This window comes from Patagioenas fasciata, chromosome 1 (assembly GCF_037038585.1).
Source record: "Patagioenas fasciata isolate bPatFas1 chromosome 1, bPatFas1.hap1, whole genome shotgun sequence".
Taxonomy (NCBI): domain Eukaryota; kingdom Metazoa; phylum Chordata; class Aves; order Columbiformes; family Columbidae; genus Patagioenas; species Patagioenas fasciata.
The window spans coordinates 69,069,858-69,089,389 of NC_092520.1; the positions used below are offsets into that span (position 1 = coordinate 69,069,858).

Sequence of the window (19,532 nt, forward strand, 5' to 3'; positions counted from 1 at the left end):
AAGCCCATCCTTTGTGTTACACCATCTGATTTCCTACTGGAAGATGTGGCCCAGCACTGCAGTGTTCAGTGAGCTGTAAAATGGGGTGGCTTTGCTCTGGTGTCACCCCTTCTCCAGGCACTGTGCAGAGGTCCCTGCTCCACTGTCGTGAGCTTCATCTGTGCAGAGTTTAGGAAGCACCACCTCAGCACTGTAACACGTCCCTACAGCCACACACTGGAATATATCCCCAAAAGAAGTTGTTTAAATAACTGTTAAAAACAGATCCAGCACCTGGTTTTGGTGAGATTTGTGGGTACTGGAATCCTGCAGGTGCAGAAAAGTCGCATTTTCAGCCTTCTTTTTCTTCGGAAACACGAGTGTTAAAGAACTATTAAGGATATTGTAGCAGTTAAAAAGCCAACGAAACAAACAAACAAACCAAACAAAAAATCCACAAAACAAGTATACACGTGTAGATACGCGAGTTCAGCTGAGCGCTGGCTGCGGGCCCCGTCGAGAAGCACCGGCCGCCCTGGGAGATCTGGAAGCCACCGGGAGACGGCCGAGGCCTGCGGCGGAGCTGGACGACAAGGTGACGGCCCAGTCACACCAGCGGCAGTGCCGCCCCCCTGGCCGGGGGGATCGTGCCCGGCCCGCCGGCTGAGACGCCCCGCTCCTGCTGGGGCGAGGCGGGGCTAAGAAGAGAGCGCAGCCCGCCCTCCATCCATCCCTCCTTCCCCTCCCGCCTCCAGGCGCCGCGTCTCCTCGGAGCCGAGCCGTCTCCGGGGCTGTCTTCGTCTCCTTCCCGGCGGCAGGGCTGTAGGCGCAGCCGAGGCCTGCCCGTGGCTGGAGGAAATGGAGGCGGCGGCGGCGGGGCCGGGCGGCGGCAGCAGCAGCAGCAGCAGCAGGGGCTGAGCGGGGGCGGGGAAGCGCCGCCGTTGCCGCTGCCGCCGCCCGCAGCCGGGCGGGGAAGGATGCAGCAGCAGCCGCAGCTGCTGCCACGGCCGCTTGAGCGGGCCGGCTGCGCCGCGGAGTGAGGCGGCCCCCGGCGGGAGCGGCGCCCCGCCGCGGGGAGCCGAGGCTGCGGGGAGCGGCGCTGGAAGGCCGGTAAGCCGGGGAGGGGGCGCTGCGAGGGAGGCCCGGTACCCCGGGGCGGGGCCGGGGCTGGGGCTGCGGGGGGAGGCCTGGCGGCCGGCAGCCGCGGGGAGAGGCGGCTGCGGCCGGGCGGGCGGGGAAGTCAGCGGGGCGCTGCAGACGTCTTGTTGTCTCTGCCTGCCGGGGGTCGGGGACAGCCCGCCCTCCTTCGTCCTCCGGAGCGGGGAAAGTTGACGCCAGTTCAGCCCGGGTCCGTGCGGCTGGGGGTGGGCTGTGCCTCGGCTGCTCAGACCGCGGCCGTGTCCCGTCTTCTTGGAGGGGATCCCTCTGTTTTTATCCCCCCGCTCCGGGCAGTGCATGGAGCCCTCAGGGAGCCCCGATGCTGGGGAAGGAGGAGCCGTTGCCATTCCCAGCTGTGAAGAGCGTGGGGTGCCCTGTGGAGTCGGACCTTGCACCCGCTTGACAGGGGGCAGGGGTGGGGAGGCAGGGTCCCCTTCCCGGCCTGGGGTGGGTTCCGCGGCTGTTGCAGGGGCTGCGGCCTCGGTTACCTGGCTTTCTTCCCACTGACAGGTGAGTTGTGTGTGCTCAGGGGACACTCCGCTCTCCAGCGGCGGCTGGAGGAGCAGAGACGATAGGCCTGTTAACGCTGTCAGGGTGGGGGAAAGCTTTTGGAAAGAACCGGCTTTCAGAAATGCCTGTTATAATGTCTGTTATAACATTTAGCAGCAGCGTATGACTTACCAAAGGAGTGTGTAATAAATTTTAGTCCAACTTTTTTTTTTTTTTTAAAAGCGTAATAAGTTGTCCGGGTCTCTTAACTTTTAAGATAAAACAAAGGAGGCCTTGATGAAAATGGATTAGGTATCCCAGCTAGCTGTTGTTTGTCTTCGTTACCAGTTCCATTTCAAATTACATCATTAGTCATGTGCTGATGGGCAAACAGTTGATAGTTTGAGACTATGGGTGTGCTGCTGTTATTCGCGATGTGTGCAGGGACTATCCTGCCAAGGAGACCCTGTCTGAAAAGCATAGGCTGCATAGTAGGGCCTGTGCACTGAGTTTTAGTGTTGTTTAAGTCGTGTATACGTGATCCTGTTGTTCACATGGAGAACAGCAGCCTTCCCCAAAGTGCAAGTGTTTTTTCCAGATAACATGTTACTTGCAGGCCTAGCCTGCCAAGCTGTGTGTCCTGATCTTTAGTTTGTGTGTGGTCACATTTTTGCTCATGCAAAAGTGGCATCTGGATGATCTGAGGGTTATGTGACTGTTTGTCTTTGGGGTAAGTAGCCTAGGGAGGGAAGGACAGAGGAATGGATGGTGAGACGTGTTTGGGGGATCTTGTACTCCTATAAAGTGTAGAATTGCGATAACAGGGAAAAGGAGCACCCTGAAAAATGGGACTAAACCTTCAACAGCTTTCTTGTTTTTTCTACTTATAAAGAAAAATGTTTTAGGCAAGGAGAAGTAAAAGACACATTTGGAAGCTGAAAGAAACTATTAAAGAGAAAAACCAGAAGCTAGTACGTGTATTCACAAGAAAATAAGTAACAGAAGAGGCGACAGAAATGCAGTAAGATCAGAGAGATAACAGTAAGTACGACTACCCTATGTGAAAATAATAAAATTATTAAAGAAGCTAGAGAAAGGGAAACAACATAAACATGTTATTTTTAAAATGTTACTGGTCATTGTATTTGAGTCAGTACAATAGTTGAGTTACTCCTGTATATAATTTTGAACAGTCCTGCTTCCTGAGATAGGTAATATGCTGCTGATAAAAGTATAGTTTTGCTTAGGATGCTAGAAGTGAATAACAGTGCCAAACACTGTAATTACATTATGACAAATACTCTGACAGGACTCTTGCATCTATGACTACGGTTGCAGACTTGCTGTGCGCATGAAAAAAAGGAGAAGACAAAACTGCTTAATATTTTCCTCTCGGCTTCAATGTACCAAAGGGTGATAGTGATTGGTTTTAGGGATGTGACTGCAGTTCTGTCCCCTTTCTGGTCTCAGAGTCCAGTTCTTGAGGTCAGTAGTGTACTGCTCGTAGGTGTCTTTGGCTGAAATGTTGTTTTCCTGTCCCTAGAGCACAGGATCTGGCAGCAGGGTCCTGTGTGCAATAACTACTTTTCAGGTCAGAGCACGTGGAAACTGCTCTCCCTGTGTCATGTAACTCAACGTCTTAGAAATCCAATGCATAAATTACATAAGGGGATATAGATCAATAATCCTTACTGAATGGTGTGTATCCATCACCATTATAAAAGCAGGCAGGCTAGCAGTGATGCTACGAATGTTGTAGGCTGTTTCTGTCATTCTTTCTGTAGAACAAACGTACTGGGTTAGACAGAAGGATCTGGTCCAGACCATTTGTCATGTCTCTGAAAAGACCGTAGCTGATGGTCAGAAAGAGGTTTTCCTCATGCAGAATGTTCTCTGCAAGCTTCTGGCAGTCTACTGCCTTGAAGACAGGTTAAATTGTATTTTGAATGGTTCTCATGGTTTTAGCTGAGCTACCTAAAAAGTAAAAATATCGTTGCTATGGTTTGTGTCCTGACATCTATTTTGCATTTTTTTCATTTGAGAGAGTTTGAAAATTTTCCAAACTATTGTGATGTCTGAAAGCAAGGGTGGTAAATTTTCATGCTCTAAATGGGAGATGGTGGAAGTTGTGGCAGACTGAAAAATGAGGACCTTAGAGACCTGGTGGTTTTCAGCATGAACCTTAGGGCAAGTTTTGCAGGAGTGCAATGGTAGGATGACAAAAACTTCCGAGCTGCTGAGGTAGAAAGAGGTCAGTGCTCTAGAATTCACACGGTATTATTTGCCCTTCCTGGCCAACATTTTTTGATGTTGAAGAACAATGTATCTTGGACATTGCATGCTCAATGGACAGCTAGCGAATTGCAGTAAAAAATGGGAAACAATCAACATAATCTTTATGGAGGTCAGAGCACCTGCAATTATCTGACAGTTGATGCATCTTTTTACCTAAATGCAGCATTTTCAGGAGAAGTTCTTAAAAATGAAATCATAAAAGAAGGAAAAAGAGGACCTCTCAGAAGCCAAACTGAAAAATACTGCACTGAGAAAATAAAAATAGGCCTGAACATGCCATCCCAGCTAAAAATTATGAATTCTGTTTTTCTAATTGGAGATGTTCTGTTCTTTTCCTCCTCTCACCCATTTCACATACATCCCTAAGGTCCTAAGTCTGTTTTGAACTGCATGTCTGCCAGCACAGGCTTTTGACATACCCTGAAGACATTTCACTTCTGTCAGCTACAGTGAGAACCCATCCTGGAAACATTTGCATTGCTGGAAGGCAAAAGCTGGTTGGAAAAGTGATCAGCCTCTGCAGCAGTAGTACTGATGTCACAGATGGACACGCTGAAGTAACATCAAAACCAGGCTCACTTCTGTTACTGAAGCTTTGTGGGAATGAAAAAGGTGGAATACTGGTGTAAAACTGAAAAACTTAGCACAAAGTTTGCTTAGAAGTATTAACTAGAATGTTTTTGGCATCTTAGCTGGGAATGAGTGCGTCTCTTATTCCCTGACAATTCACTCAAGTGGCTCTATAGAAAGTGTGATCACAGACCACGCAGATGTGACTCTCATTGAAGTTACATGTGACTACTTTAGGACTGAGCTTACTCTTTTTGCTAGTTACGTGGGTGATTTTGGTGTTTTGTTCTTCTTGAGGCTACAAGCACAAACGTCACAGGATTGTTGAGAGGATCTCATTGTATGAGATTTTTGTGTTACAGCCTCTTTGGTTAAGTGTTCTCAAGTTATGTTATATGTATCCTCAAGAGGAAGCACTGGCTTATGTTTGAACTTGCCAGCACCTGAGTTCAGGCCCTCAAGTGTCTTATCTCTCCAGCAACAACTGAGGCAATGGCACTTTGTATTTTTGCGAGATAAATATTCAAGCCTGAGGAGTCTCAGGTTCTGGTAGGTAGGCTGTGACATTTGCTGTTAGGTTTTAGTTGTTTTGTTTTTAAGTTATGGAAGCTTAAATTTTACAGTGTGGCTTTCAGAGATCTTTGGTGTCTGCCTCAGTGCTCCCCTGGGTACCTTGCCCATCAGAGGCTGGAAATTCAGCAAAAGATGTAGCTTAAAATTATCCGTTTCTCTTAATGGCTGGGGACTTACATTTATTTTGTAATTGGTTTCCTTATACTGCATTGTAACTTTTAACCATAAAAAATAATTTATTAGGATTACAATTTTTAAAATCAAGCTAAGAAGTGCTCAGAGCACTCCAGCAAACTTACCAGCTGTGTGAGGTAGGGCGGACACCGCATGTTGGTAAGACTGTATGGTGTTCTCACCCTCACTCTGCTTGGATTCAGTCGGTACTTGTGGTTTCTTTGTGCATTTAACCTGTGGTCTCAACTTTTTGGGTAACCCTTCCTGCCTTCCTGAGTTAGTCCTGTCTTTAAGGCTTACCTGCAGGGATGCAGCTACAGGTAGTAGACACTACTGCAAGGGAACTCCTTTTTACTATTTATATGAATAGTGCTTAGCATGATGGAAATTAAAAAACTCTTCTAGAACCTATGGCTGATACTTTGCTGGCAATAAAAGTGACAAGATAAAAAGATACATTAATGTATTTCAGTATTTTATTGGGTTAAGCTCAGTGTCCTGGCTCAGTAGCTTCCAGCCCATAATTCACGTAGGCTGGGCAAGGGATGAGTCCATGTTACATGTCATGAGCTGACTTGGGATAACTAAGAACATTAGTTTATGTTACAACTTGGTTGATCTGACTAGCTACCACCGAGAGTGCAGTTTGCTTCATTCTCCCTTTCTTACAGTGAGCTGGCTCACAAAGTTAAATCGAAAAATAAACTACACTTTAAAAAAATTGTGGATTTTGCTGATCTGCCTCCATGAACAGTCAGACCAGCAGTGCTATTACCAGTGCAAGGAGGGGACTGAGAATGTACGTAGGGGTGAAGGACGAGTGAAGCCTCCCTTTGATAGCAGCTGGTGGTTACATTGCCTCAAGCTTAAGATAGATTAAAAACTCAGCCAAAAGGACCAGAAAGCAAGAAGTGAAATCTACTGCTATGTTTTGTGACACACATGCATATTAGAGTTTTGTCATTTTGGTTATGGAAAGTATTTTTCTAAACTGGAACAAAAGTAATGTGTCAATCTTTCCTCTTTCAAACAGGAAGCAACAACTTTATATGGCTCATGCCTGACAACATGCACCACCAGTGGCTGCTGCTAGCTGCCTGCTTTTGGGTGATATTCATGTTCATGGTTGCTAGCAAGTTTATCACATTGACTTTTAAAGACCCAGATGGTAAGTTCAATATTTGATGTGAAATAGAAAATTGAATACACACAATATGCACAAACTGAGTATGTACAAATTCTGTGCAAAGTAGTTCTGATCATGTTACCACTTCTTCAGTAGGATTGAGAACAGAACAGCTAAATTTCTAGAAGTGACAGTGCTGATAGTCAGTTTCTGCTTTTCTTGGTAGAAGTCTGCAAAATTAACATAACCTTTTTTTTTTTTTAAAAGAAAAAGGTTAAGAACAGAGTGGATCATGTTTTACAGTACTGTTTTGTGGGGTCCACTTTCTCAAATAGACTCAGTTTCAGTATCTTGATATATTAGAAGTCATATACAAAACAACAGAGCACAATTACCTGTTTAAGGACAACGGAGATTCACAAGGAATTAAAGATTTCATTTCACATGATACTAGCTTTTGTCCTCATGTGACTGCTTGTCCCGTGGCTGCAGTATTATGTAAAACTTGTGGAAAGTTCTATTTCGTTTGCAATGCACTTAGCCTAGCCACCTCTGCCCTGCTTTTTGCATTCAGTTTTATCCTCTGCTCTTTGACTGACAAACAGCTTATAGGCTTTTGCTTAGCTTAAGTAGCCCAGATGGTATTAAGCTGATGAGGAATTTAAGCCATTTGATGACACCACACAGCCTGTTACAGTTTTCTCTCTGCAGAGGAGCTGCTGTTACAAAGCCATCCTACACAGAGTTTAGGTTGAAGGTGATGACATGACTTACAGTCCCCAGAGATGTGTATTTCTGCATCTTCCAAAGATATGCAAAAAATGTGTTACTTTTGAAGCGCTGACATCACTAAGTGCCATTTGTTTCAAGGATTTGATAGTGGATAAATATATTAGGTATACCTTTATAAATAGCATACCTCTGTGTGGGGATCTATTCAGCAAGTCTTACAGATGGGAACTGTAGGCTAACTCAGCTTTCCTTGGTCCCAGCTGGTTTTGGGCCCTAGTACATCTACAGATAAGCTGATCTTATGTTAAGTAGTTTAATCTTTCAGTATTTCATTCTAGGCCAACTCCCAGCTCAGGTATTGTTTGAGTGGTTCTTTCTACCAGAATTTGTCAGGTGAATTAAAATGTAGGGTTTTAAAAAAAATATACTAGACTACAACATTTGCGTTTACTTGCTTTTTAGTATCTTGGCTTTCCAATTTTTCTCTCTCTTGTTGTTTTCCTATGGTGAGTCCTCCCCTTTGAATAGTTCTCTGAGCAGAAGATTTTGCAATTTCTTAAGCTCCAGTCCTGCAAAGGCATGACTATGGTTAAGTGTATGTACGTGCTGGAGATACCAGTGTTTGTACTGGGACTAATGAAGGGAAATAATGCAAATGTACCAACAGAATTTTGGAGAAAGCCCCAACAGGATGGCCAATCCTGGAGGAACTCTTCTAGACTTAATAAAATATGGCTTGTCAGAAGTTTTCCTTATTTGGATGTGTGTACTTAGCAGCTAGAACAAAACCAGCAGATGCTCAATGAATCAGTGTTCTTTTGTTTAAGCCTTTTACTGATGTCTCAGGTGGTTGAGCAATAGGAGCTTCTTAATGAGAAGGAACAAGTTTCTGTCCATCATCTCTAGTAGTACCTGCAGGCTTGCTTTTAGCCAGTGATATTGAAAGATAGTTTAACTGCTCTTGCACTGAGTCAGCTTACTTTGATTTTACAGAAGGTTACTATGAGGTAAGTCTCTGCACAACAATATTTACTGTAGCTGATTGCTTGGATGCTTACATTGTTTTCAGTTTTAACTTGCTTCAGTTTTAAAGTGCCCTTTGCTAAAATCCAGTGTAGACAGAGTACTCTTTTAAGAAAAGGATATGTGAGTACATACATTTTCTGGACCATAAACCAATCAACCACTGGGAATGCAGATGAAGAAAGAATATTATGGAAGAAACTCTATGAAGGGAAAAGTAGTCCAATATGGATGAAAGTAAATTTTCAAGGAGAAATCATGTTATTTTTGTGTTGTGGTTAGGGGAAGCTGCATCAAATTATTTTTGATCTTTCCGCACCATGTAAAGAAAAGCTACAGCCTTGTGTTATTTTTCAGTTTTCCTGTAGCATACCAATTGCAAAAGATGCAAAGGGTTCTTTCCTTACATACTTTAATTTGGTCCCAAACTATTAGCTGCCCTGCAATCCTTAAGAAAGAAAAAGAGTATCAGCTGAGTGTTTTAACTTTGGGAGTCTTTCAGGAAGGCTGTCAGTCCAGCAATAAAGAAGCAATTTTGTATTTATTGCTGGTTAGAGGTGTTTACTTAGAGCACCAAATAAATAAAAGGTGGTCCTTAATTACACTTTTCTTCTGATAATATTGAAGAGTTTACCACAGAGGAAATCTGTCTGCTAATATGAGGGGAGTTTTATATTTGGACATGCTTTGGGAAGTTAATTGAAAACTAAAAATCTCCTGCTGTCAAGTCCGTGTAGCTATACTGAATTGTCTACCAATCATGATATTTGGATTTATGATTTCTATGTCTCTTTGCACAGTTTTGTTTAAAAAAAAGACCAAAATAAAAGATGATGGACATGTGTCTTTGATAAAGCTCAACTGAAATTGCAACTGAAATTCCCACCGAGTACATCCTTCAAAACACTCGTGGCTTGTCTCATGTCTTGTCTAGTTCCTCCCCGTTTGAAATAAATCCTACTGTTTTGTAAGCATAATACAGACAGTGATGTTCAGTTGCGTTAGTTGTAAAGCAAAAATAGTTGCCTTCCCCTCACCTTCTGTAATTCTCTTATCTCTCTTCCTCCTTTAGGCTATGGTGCCAAGCAAGAGCCATTGGTACTGACAGCTGTGACTAAAGTGGAGGAGGTACATGTGCCAGAGGAAAAACGTTGGCCTGAAGAATTCCAGGTGCATACTGTTGAGATAAGACTTACATGTATTAAAGAGTGGGAGAAAATAAGAGACTAAGTAAGAGCTTCCTGTTGTTAAAATAAATTGCTAGATGGAAATTATCTATTCAGACTGCTCTATTTAGATAGGGCCACAGAATTCATTTTAGCTTCACAAAGCTAGTTTGTTTCGGTGACCTGCTGTCTTGTTTCATCTGAATGGTACAACTTAATGTGTTCCCATTTTGAGGAGAAAATTGTTGCAGTATTGCTTTGTGAAGTCAGGACAGTCAGTTTTGCTAGCCTTTTTAATATAATGGCCCAGTTTTGATTACTTGTATTCTGCCTTGCCATAGCCATCAGGTTCATGGTTCTTGAGGGCAAGCCCATGTCTTATCTATTCTTTTAGTTCTCTGCCCAATCTCTCTGATTCTTTTTATCAGTCTCCATTTCTTTTTCATGTTTTGTGCTCTTTGTGCTTCTCATCTCACTATTTTTCCAAAGTAGAACATGAACACAGTAGTAGTCAATACCAGCTGATACTTTAGAAGCATCGTTCTGTGATTTCAGCAATAGAGCAGAACAAATGTGGTACCTGCTAATTTACAGGGAAACTCTGAAAATACCTAGTGCAAATGTAAATTTGAGACTAGTTGCACAGTGGGCTAAGGGCAATTTTTTTGGTTACATAAGTCACCTTAGGTATTTTTGTGATGTAGCATGGAAGTTTCTGTAGGTTTCTGTATAAACATGATGCTTCTTGTTTTCATATGTAAAAAAACCTGAAATTTAAGTTATCATCAGAATACTTGGAAGAAACAGTTTATTCAGTGGAAGACCGGCAGATCTGTGTAGCTAGTTTTAATATCTTCCTTTACTTGTATGGAAGAGGATAATAAGTTTTCTGGATCTAAAACTATTCCCTTTTGACTTCCCGACAGCATGAAATGCAGAACAATACTGTTAATCCTGGTTGCATGCAAAAGGAATTGTCTTGACAGATAAGAAATCTGTCAGGCTGTTCAGATTACGCTCTGACCAGGGGATGTTGGAGGAGAGCAACAAAAAGAAAAAGCAGGCTGAGATTTTTTTTTCCTTATGGAGGATTGGGACGAAAAGTAAAATCATTCTTTTTTCATGTGTAGCTTGAACATTATACCTGAAATCATAGGGTCACAGAATGGTTTGGGTTGGAAGGGACTATTGAAGATCATCAAGCTCACCCCCCCTGCCATGGGCAGAATCATCTTTCCCTAGACTGGGTTGCTCAAAGCCCCATCCAACTTGTCTGTGAACACTTCCGGTGATGAGGCATCCACAGCTTCTCTGGGCAACCTGTTTCTGTGCCTCACCACCCGCATACTGAAGATTTTATTCCTCATATCTAATATAAACCCACCCTCTTTTAGTTCAAAACCATTACCCCTTGTTCTGTCGTTGCAGACCCTGTTAAAGTCTTTCTCTATCTGTCATATAAGCCTCCTGTAAGCATTGAAAGGCTGCAATAAGGTCTCCCTGGAGCCTTCTCTTCTTCAGGCTGAACAACTCCAACTCTCTCAGCGTGTCCTCACAGCAGAGCTGTTCCAGCCCTCTGATCATTTTTGTGGCCTCCTCTGGCCCCTCTCCAACAGGTCCATGTCTTTCCTGTGCTGAGGGCTGCAGAGCTGGACACAGCACTCCAGGTGGTGTCTCACCAGAGCAGAGCAGAGGGGCAGAATCACCTCCTTCGACCTGCTGGCCACACTCCTTTTGATGCAGCCCAGGATATGATCAGCTTTCTGGGCTGAGAGTGCACGCTGCTGGCACATATCCAATTTTGCATTCATCTGTATCCCCAAGTCCTTCTCTGCAGTGCTGATCTCAATCAGTACATCCCCTAGTCTGTATTGATATTGGGGATTGCCAATTAGTTGAAGGGGGAAGATTTGTCAGTAGAAATTTTAAATTTCTCATCACCTGGTGATCAGATAAGCTCCTTTTTCCTTTCTCCCCACTAATTATGAGGCAGCAGTGGTGATGGGTTTTGTCATAGTTTCAGGGAAATGAGACATGTCGAACAGGTCATGCATTTTTGAGAAGAATCCTGCCTCCTTTTTTCATTTGCCACAGTAAGCACTGATACTCATTGTGTGAAATTTTGTCCACTTAATTTTGTTATAGCTTGAATAAATGGAGACACTGAGTGCCTGCAGGTGTTGCAAAAGAACACAGCTTTTATCCTAAATTCTTCTTTGCCAACCAGATGGACCAGCATCCCTCACACCCATATTCTCAGACATCAGAGCTTAATTTCTGTTGAGATTCCTGTCCCAGCCCCTCAGAAGCTTTCTTACTTGCCATTGAAGCTTTGTGGGAGGTCCAGTATTTGGTCAAGGCATGTTGCATCCACACAGATAAGACCCTGATGCTCTGCACCAGGCTTAAATTGATGTATGGAAAAACTCTCACTACTACTACGTAATGACTTAAGAGTTGAACCAACCTGTACAGCAGCAGCCCAGGAAGGAAACTGTGTCCTACTCTTTTAGTTAATATATAGCAATGTTTTAATAGTGAATCTGAGAGTGATTAGGATGCACAGTTTTGGAATTTTTATACTTTAGAATTTGATCTGAAAACTAAATTCTTGCACTTTTGTTTTTTTCTTTCCCCTCTGCATTTCGTAAAGCCAACTGGAAAAGCTTTTTCTGGAAATCTGATCCGCCAACCTCTAGTTCATATGGAAAGACTGGAGCTTCTCAGGAATGTCTGCAGAGACACTGCATTGAGAAATCTCTCTCACACTGCAGTTTCCAAATTCGTCTTGGACCGAATATTTGTGTGTGACAAGCACAAGATCCTGTTTTGTCAGACGCCAAAAGTGGGCAACACTCAGTGGAAAAAAGTCTTGATCGTTTTAAATGGTATCTACTCTGCTGTGGGTGCATGGGTTTCTTTGAGGAGGAGGAAAGAACAGAATTGGTCCAAAAGGGACAACACAAAAATGGATTCTTTCTGCCTTTTTTGTACATTGATACTTAATTTCAGCCTTTCATTCTTCACAGTTGCTTCTAGTCCTTTCAAAACGTCTATTTTAAAGAAAATGCACCTGTTCTTTCTGTGAAAATAAATCTTAATATTACTTGGCTTGAAAGATATTTTAGTCATGAAAGAGTACCTATATGCATGTGGTAGGTAGATTTTTTTACCTTTGAAGGGGTGGAACAAATTTGTAGAATTTTAAACAGGTAAATTACAAGGTATTACAATTCCCTAAGAAACAATAATGTAAAATTTCTGACTGGAGGCCACTGACTTATATCTAGGGTTGTTTAGCCATGAATAAAGCTAGTTAAAACTTGGCTGGTGCTGTTGGTCTGTACTGCTGAAATTTTGTGTATGTGCTATCAGTGACCCATCAAAGGAGTTATGAAGGTTTTGAGGTGCTCAAGGCAATAGCTTGGTCAACAAAGGTATGTTATAAAAGACTGTAAAAGAAGGAGAAGTAAAAGGAATAGTGTGTTTGAATAACAATCTGCAAGGTAAAGACTGCCTGTCTGTCCATAGCCTACCATCCTCTTCTAGTAGCCTTGTATGCCAAGAAAAATAACTCATGTTCTCAGTGTTTTCAGTGTACCGCTACCTGCACTATGTAAACTTGGCTTGATGGTATTTAACGTAACACACCTTTGTTTGACATGAGATGATCTTACCTGTCTGTGCACCAGGACTGTGAATTTGCTACATATAGTCAGGCCAGTTGAGGTCCTCCTGAGGTTTTGCAGGTGGTGTAGCTCACAAAGACATGGGCAAAACCTGGACATTGTAAACCCAGCTTTCTGTTACAAGCACCCTGCAAACAGCCAGCGCTGCACTTGTGCTTTTATGTTTACCTTGCGTGAGCTAGTTTGCACAGCCAGAAGAAAACAGTCACAAATTGGCAAAGGAATGTGTCTTTCAACAAAACTGTTGTATCAAGGAGTATGTCTTTAAAAACTTCAATATTAGTTGCAACTTTGATAGATGGATAGGAGCAGGAAAGATCTGCATACGTGTAGGTATGAGCATGTGTCTTAAATACCTATGAAAGCTGCACTCCAAGAAAGCACTAAATATGCAGCTATGTAAGTGCCTTAGAAGTGCTTGCTCTTATCAGAATTTAACAGAGAAAACATGCAAAGAATAGCTCAGGACAGGCAGGGATGTATTGGTTGTGTTGAGCAGAGGATAACTCATATCTTAACAGCAGGGAACGTTTTACCTTGAGCTTCCTAGTTCTGGCATATTGGGAAATGATAGAAAATTGTTGCCCTGTAAACATCGATCTCTTCTGCCCTGAGCTGCCAGTGTACTAGTATCTGCTGATGTAGACTACTGCTGCAGTTGACCAAACTTTCCCCTCTTCAGATAGTTTCAGCAGGCAGGACTGATACTTGAGGTGGAACACTTTACATCCAAATACCTAAGTGGTATTTGGAGGTTCAGGATGGAGAAATGCAGCTGTGGGACTGTGAGGGAGCCAACTCTGCTACTGCTTGTACTGAACCTCTGCTCTGGATGAATGCAAGGTTTCAGTTTCTGAGGCAGTCTAATCTGACATCTGTTGTCCATGCGGAATTCACCTAGAGTACCAAAAAAATTAATTAGAAAACTGAGAAGCTGAGTGGTGTGGATTATTCACTGCAGTCCTGGAACAGAGAAGGCTGTAGACGCTTTCACCTTAAACTTGTTTTGTAGCACCCCGTTCTTGTTGCAGGTTGGTAGCTGTTGTGTGAAGGCTTACTCCTAAGGTCCAAGGGGTCCACATGAGATATTTCTTAAGGTCATCAAAAGAAATGGATGTTAAATGCATCAGAATTTAGTGACATTATTTTTCTTGTCAGCCTATGTGCTTGTAAAAATCAGTATCTGGAGGCTTTCTGTAGTTAATTCTAGTGCTTTTTAATCTGTGTGGTATTGTATGATTGGAATTTTTGTTTCATCACAGCAAAGTCATCAAAAAAACTTCATGGATCCTGACAGCAAAGTGCTTTTGTGTTGAAGCAGTTCCAAAAGCAGCCCACAGCATTTATTTTTTGGTGATGGTAGAAACTCAGCCAAAAAGCTGGTCCCTTCTTTGGAGTTAATCCTCAGTCTTCCTCCATTTGTATGTGTGGGCAGAGGGAAAGAGAATGGGGACACTGAGGTGAGGAGTTAAAGGCTTAGATGTAATTGCTGATGAAATTTGCATAATGTGCTTTTCTGAGAGTTTTGAATCCATTTGATTTTTGGACCTTGATGTCACATACCCTGAAGAATTGTAACAGTTTTCAGCTTTGCTGTCAGAATCTCTCATCATTTAACAGTTTTAAACATAGTAACTGTAAATGCTAAAAATACAGAAAAGAGAAAGATAAAACAAAAAGCTGTCAGCCGAAGGCACACATACTTGCTTGTGCTCACTTTTTTTCCTCTCGAAAGATTCACTTGCTCTCTCTTTTTGATTTTTTTCTAGGAGCGTTTTCCTCCATAGAAGAGATCCCAGAAAATATCGTACATGATCATGAGAAGAATGGCCTTCCACGCTTGTCTTCCTTCAGTGACTCTGAAATTAAAAAACGGTAAGAGATGCCTTCCCAGTGGTGTGGGAGGCGTTTGGAGTCAGTTGTGCTAGGGACTATCAAGAGTATAGTTGAAGTCTACAGCTGGAACTGACGGCAGTGGGGTTTCTACTCCAGCAAGTGTATTCTGGCACTGTTCTGCAATCCTCACAGATGTTGCTGTGACTACTTCCCTACTGGCTTCGATGGAGAACACTGGTGTAATTGCTGATAGAGTTAGGTGAGCCAACCAACTCCCTCTGGATATAGGGTTTCTGTAGTTCAGTGCAGACCTAGTTCTTACATAGCTGACCTTCAGAAGAGAAGCTTTATTTGGAAGGTACACCCTGATGCCTTGCCTACAGGAAAGAGAGCCATTGCAGGCAGATTTGGTTTTTGGGATTGAACTGGATAGGTTTAACACGTGAGTGCTTCCTAGCCTAAGAGTGTTGTCCTTTCAGCTGAACCACTTTATCCTCCTGTTTGGGTGCTTCTGGCTCTTCCTAGAGCAGAAAACATACTTCTCTGCAGTACAGTCCTCTAAATTCCTTTGGCTAGAAAATTTTCCTGTGTCTGCTCTCGTATCTGCTAGGGCCTATGCCATACATAATCCCTGTAAGGGGTGGCAACATGGATAGAAAAGGGCATAAGATGACAGCAGACACTTGTAAGCTTGTGCTTGTATGGTTTTTGTGTGTATTCAACCGTTGGGGAGAGTCAGCCCTTATACATGGGGTATCAGCTATGAGCAGAGCTCAGCCCAAGGTTTGTTGCATTCAACAGTACAAATTAATCACAGCTGTGCCTGTGGAAATGGGGTCACTTGATTGTGTGCAAGAGAAAATACTGTCACCACATTCTTGAGACTGTGGATCCATTCTCCCTCACCGTGAACAGCCCTGCATAGAAAGTAGCTGTTCACATGGGGGATGAGCCGTAGCTGGGGTATTAGAAGTTGAATGCCGTTATGATTTGGGTTGTTGCAGTCTGCCCAGCATAGAAGTTGTGCTGGAGATGCACAACTCTTGTGCTCCAGCGCAGCTCTTACTAGGAATATGTCAGGAGAAGCTGAAGACTGATGCAAGTGCCTGTTGAGGCCGGAAAGAGTCCATCCCCTTATTTCAGCGAGGACTGGGCTATAAATCTTTCTCAGCTGTTTACTGAAATAAACTTGGGTTTCAGTTTATTCCTCCTGTAGATAATCTCTGACTACAGAATATTATGGTTCAGTGGTATCACAAAAAATTGTGAAATTTGTTGAAAACTGTGGTCTCGTAAAAATAATGTTCTCGACCATTATTGAAAGAATGACAAAACATCAAATGAAGTACAAGAATTATTTTTTTCTTTAAGCAGTGATTTATTTTAACTGCTTGGCAATGAAAAACACAGCCCTCTGTATGCATTTAGCTGCACCAAGCTACTTTTTCCATGCTTTTGTGTATTTTGCTTCTTGAGCTTGATCACATGGCATTAAAAATATCTTTGACTTGGAGCTTTCAGCACCTTTTGTCTCCTGTTTATATGGATCGAGATAAACTGAGCTCCTCCAGTTGAAAAATAGGATGAACTATTTCCACTTTGTACTGTATACAAAGCTGTTAGTAAAAAGACAGAAATTGTTTCTAGTCCTATCGATTATAATATACACAGACTAAACAAGTTATGTGAGATTCATGTTGCTGTGTCTGTAGTTGGAGTTCATGTACATTTTGTAAGTCTTTGCTAAACGCACTTTAAACACTTTGCTTAGCACTTTAATAATTTATTTTCCTTTTTTTTTCTTCCTCTGTTTAGACTGAATTTATACTTCAAGTTTTTTATTGTTAGAGATCCATTTGAAAGACTCATTTCTGCATTTAAAGACAAGTTTGTGCACAATCCCCGTTTTGAACCGTGGTACCGGCATGAAATTGCTCCTGGCATCATTCGTAAATACAGAAAGAACCGCACAGAGACCAAAGGGCTGCAGTTTGAGGATTTTGTGCGCTATCTGGGTGACCCTAACCACCGATGGCTGGATGTTCAGTTTGGTGACCACATCATTCATTGGGTCACTTACGTGGAACTTTGCGCCCCGTGTGAAATCACGTACAGCGTGATCGGACATCATGAAACCCTGGAGGACGATGCTCCATATATCTTGAAAGCAGCTGGCATAGACCATCTGGTATCATACCCTACAATTCCACCAGGCATAACAGTGTACAACAGAACAAAAGTAGAACGGTATTTTTCGGGAATTAGCAAGAGAGACATAAGACGCCTTTATGCACGGTTTGAAGGTGATTTTAAACTCTTTGGTTATCGGGAGCCAGATTTCTTGCTTAACTGACACTTAGGATAAGCTCTGAAGAAGCGTCTCATGGATTAATCTAAACCTGTGTGAATACCGGCTGCAATACTGACAGAGCTGAGAATGACCATTTGTTTTCTAGCTTTTTGATGTTGCTCCACTTTTCAGTGAAATATTTGTCATATGAACAAGCAGGGGCTTATAGTTGTTCTTTACTGACCATGTTTTCAATACGTGACCTTGCAATCTGTTAGGAATGAAGTCCTTGTTATCTGAAATACAAGTTTTCACTTCTCCCCTCTTCCATACAGGAAAAAAGAGGAAGAAGGAATGGGCTACGATCTTCCCCTCCCTCTTCCAGACAGAATGCCATTTTAAAAATGTTGTGAAGTATTTATAAAGATGGCAACTTCACTGTAGGTTAACTCTAGTATGTGGGTTAACTTGATGATTCGTGCTCATGAGAAAAGCATGTAGTCTCCCCTGAGCTTTGAAAATGAGAGGCCAGAACAAGACTAAAAATTGATTAAATGCTTGACAAGTAAAATCATCTAGTTTCTGTTGTGTGGCTGCTATAATAACAGTAATGCTGATCTAATCCCATTTTTATTTGTCACAAAGTGAACCTAATCAGACAGAGGCTTTAGAGGTATTAAAAAAGAGACAGGTTCCAGAGCTTTGGTTGTCTTTGTATTTTTGTCAAGTGTTTACTTACTACTGGTCTGTTGAGCCTCATAATTCTGTTGTTCATTTCATAATATTATTTCACTCCTGGCTATGTAAGTTATAACACCAGATGCAAATGGAACGTAGAAGAAATATGAAACTGCTAGGGAAACTTCAAGGAGGATTAATTTAAAGTATTAATTGTATTTGCAGGAGCACATGTAAAAGTCACAAGATGCTCTCTAAGTATCAGACAATTTAACTTGTTTTGTCTTCTAACAGTTAAGATTAATAAAGAAGCCACAAAAGCGGGATGTCATATAAAAGAGCTGCTAGAGTTACTGGGTTTAACGGTCTGCCTTTTTTCTTATATCCAGCATTGCTCAATATTCAGTACTTCAGAGAACAGAAAATTTACCCCCCTCTGAAAAGTCATGCCCCTGCTGCTAAAGGAGACAGAATGAATCCCTGAATTTTCCGGTGATTCACCGCCATAGTGTCCCAGCTCAAAAATGCCGAACATCTGTGTTACCAGTGGGGTGAATTAGCAACTTGTAAGGAGTTTAAATGTCACTTAAATTTGTGTACCCATTTTACACGTTTAAAAAAAGAAAAAGAAAAACAGAACTGAATGGATGTGGGCATCAAGTTTGCCTGTGCTTGCAGGTTCATAAGGTCTTATAAAGAGCGATCTCTTGTTTTGAGTTCACCAGCAATAAAAATCAGCGCACCGCCACCTCATCCCACCGACAATGGGAAAGGGAGACCACATATCTGAAATACAGGAATTGCTCTGTCACAGTCATCATGTGAACTGTGTTTTTTTAAAGCTTAGTCCTGAAAGATTAATTTTCAGGGCAGCATAATGTTACTGGCTAGAAATGCTGATGATGGCCAGTGCTATGGAATCTGCTCTTAAATCCAGCCACAGTATGTTTTTGATAGCTTCCTGGATCAACACAAGGAAGCATCTTGCACTTGTGAAAAAGAAAAGCTGTGCCAAGATGACATGTGCTGCTGCCCACAAAAAGGAAGCTCTGTTGTAGCTGGAAATGATTTCAGAAAGATCTCAACAGACTAATTGAAATAAGGGAGGATCATTAATTGGGCATCGTTATCAAGAGAATGGTCCAAGGTGGCAAAACTGGAAGGTGCGATTTTTTTTCTTTTTTTCTCTTTTTTTTTTCTTTTTTTAGAGCAAACAATTACAATGTCATAACTTGTTAGTTCTTAGCCAATCATAAAAAGATGTTAACAGCTCCAGGTTTTTCTGAGATTTTCTTAATATGGGAGCTTAGCAAAATGTACTGTTAAATGCATTTTGGAGCTGTTGAGCGGGTTGATTACCTCTCTGCAGATTTGAAATGTAACAGTGAATAATGTATAGCAAATTCAAGCCTTTAAGTTTAATTCTAATAAAGATAAAGTAGAATTATTTTCTTCTGAAAGCATAAGCTACTGATCACACAAAACACCAATGTATGTTTTTATTTTTCTTGGTAAATGACTCACTGTATTGATTTCTTAAAAGTTGCCAGGTGGAAAATGCTATGTAAATATTAAGTAATAATAGTTTTTTCTAATAACTTTCCCTGCTTTGAGTTCTCTCAGGCATGTGACAGCACATGTGGACAGAGCTATGGATTGGGCGGAGGTTTGTACTGCTCTCCCTGCTCCCAGGCTTTTCAGGCTGGGACTGGAACACTTGTTACCGTTTTTTCAATTCAAACACAAAGTTGCTC

The 19,532-nt window shown here is 42.2% G+C and overlaps 1 protein-coding gene across 4 annotated transcripts; it reads left to right on the plus strand.

The window, feature by feature from the left end:
- The first annotated feature begins 628 nt into the window (after nt 1-628).
- On the plus strand, nt 629-19,264 carry CHST10 (carbohydrate sulfotransferase 10). Of its 4 annotated transcripts, none has more exons than XM_065829484.2 (7): nt 632-1,089; nt 2,519-2,667; nt 6,272-6,406; nt 9,192-9,289; nt 11,939-12,173; nt 14,744-14,849; nt 16,626-19,264. In XM_065829484.2, exons 3-7 carry the CDS (start codon nt 6,295-6,297, stop codon nt 17,161-17,163), a joined length of 1,089 nt encoding a protein of 362 aa, XP_065685556.2. In that variant the 5' UTR covers nt 632-1,089; nt 2,519-2,667; nt 6,272-6,294; the 3' UTR covers nt 17,164-19,264. The 4 variants fall into 4 exon arrangements, with proteins under 4 accessions (XP_065685558.2, XP_065685556.2, XP_065685557.2 ...); XM_065829485.2 differs by lacking the exon at nt 632-1,089 and adding an exon at nt 1,269-1,647; XM_065829486.2 differs by lacking the exon at nt 2,519-2,667 and having other exon boundaries at nt 629-1,089.
- Nucleotides 19,265-19,532: the final 268 nt, after the last annotated feature.

Excerpts from the sequence above, each read along its gene's own strand:
- CHST10 (XM_065829486.2), top strand. The coding sequence starts at position 6,295 with ATGCCTGACAACATGCACCACCAGTGGCTGCTGCTAGCTGCCTGCTTT. Across the intron at positions 6,407-9,191 it reads GACTTTTAAAGACCCAGATG|GCTATGGTGCCAAGCAAGAG; the intron begins GTAAGTTCAATA and ends TTCCTCCTTTAG. Across the intron at positions 9,290-11,938 it reads GTTGGCCTGAAGAATTCCAG|CCAACTGGAAAAGCTTTTTC; the intron begins GTGCATACTGTT and ends CATTTCGTAAAG.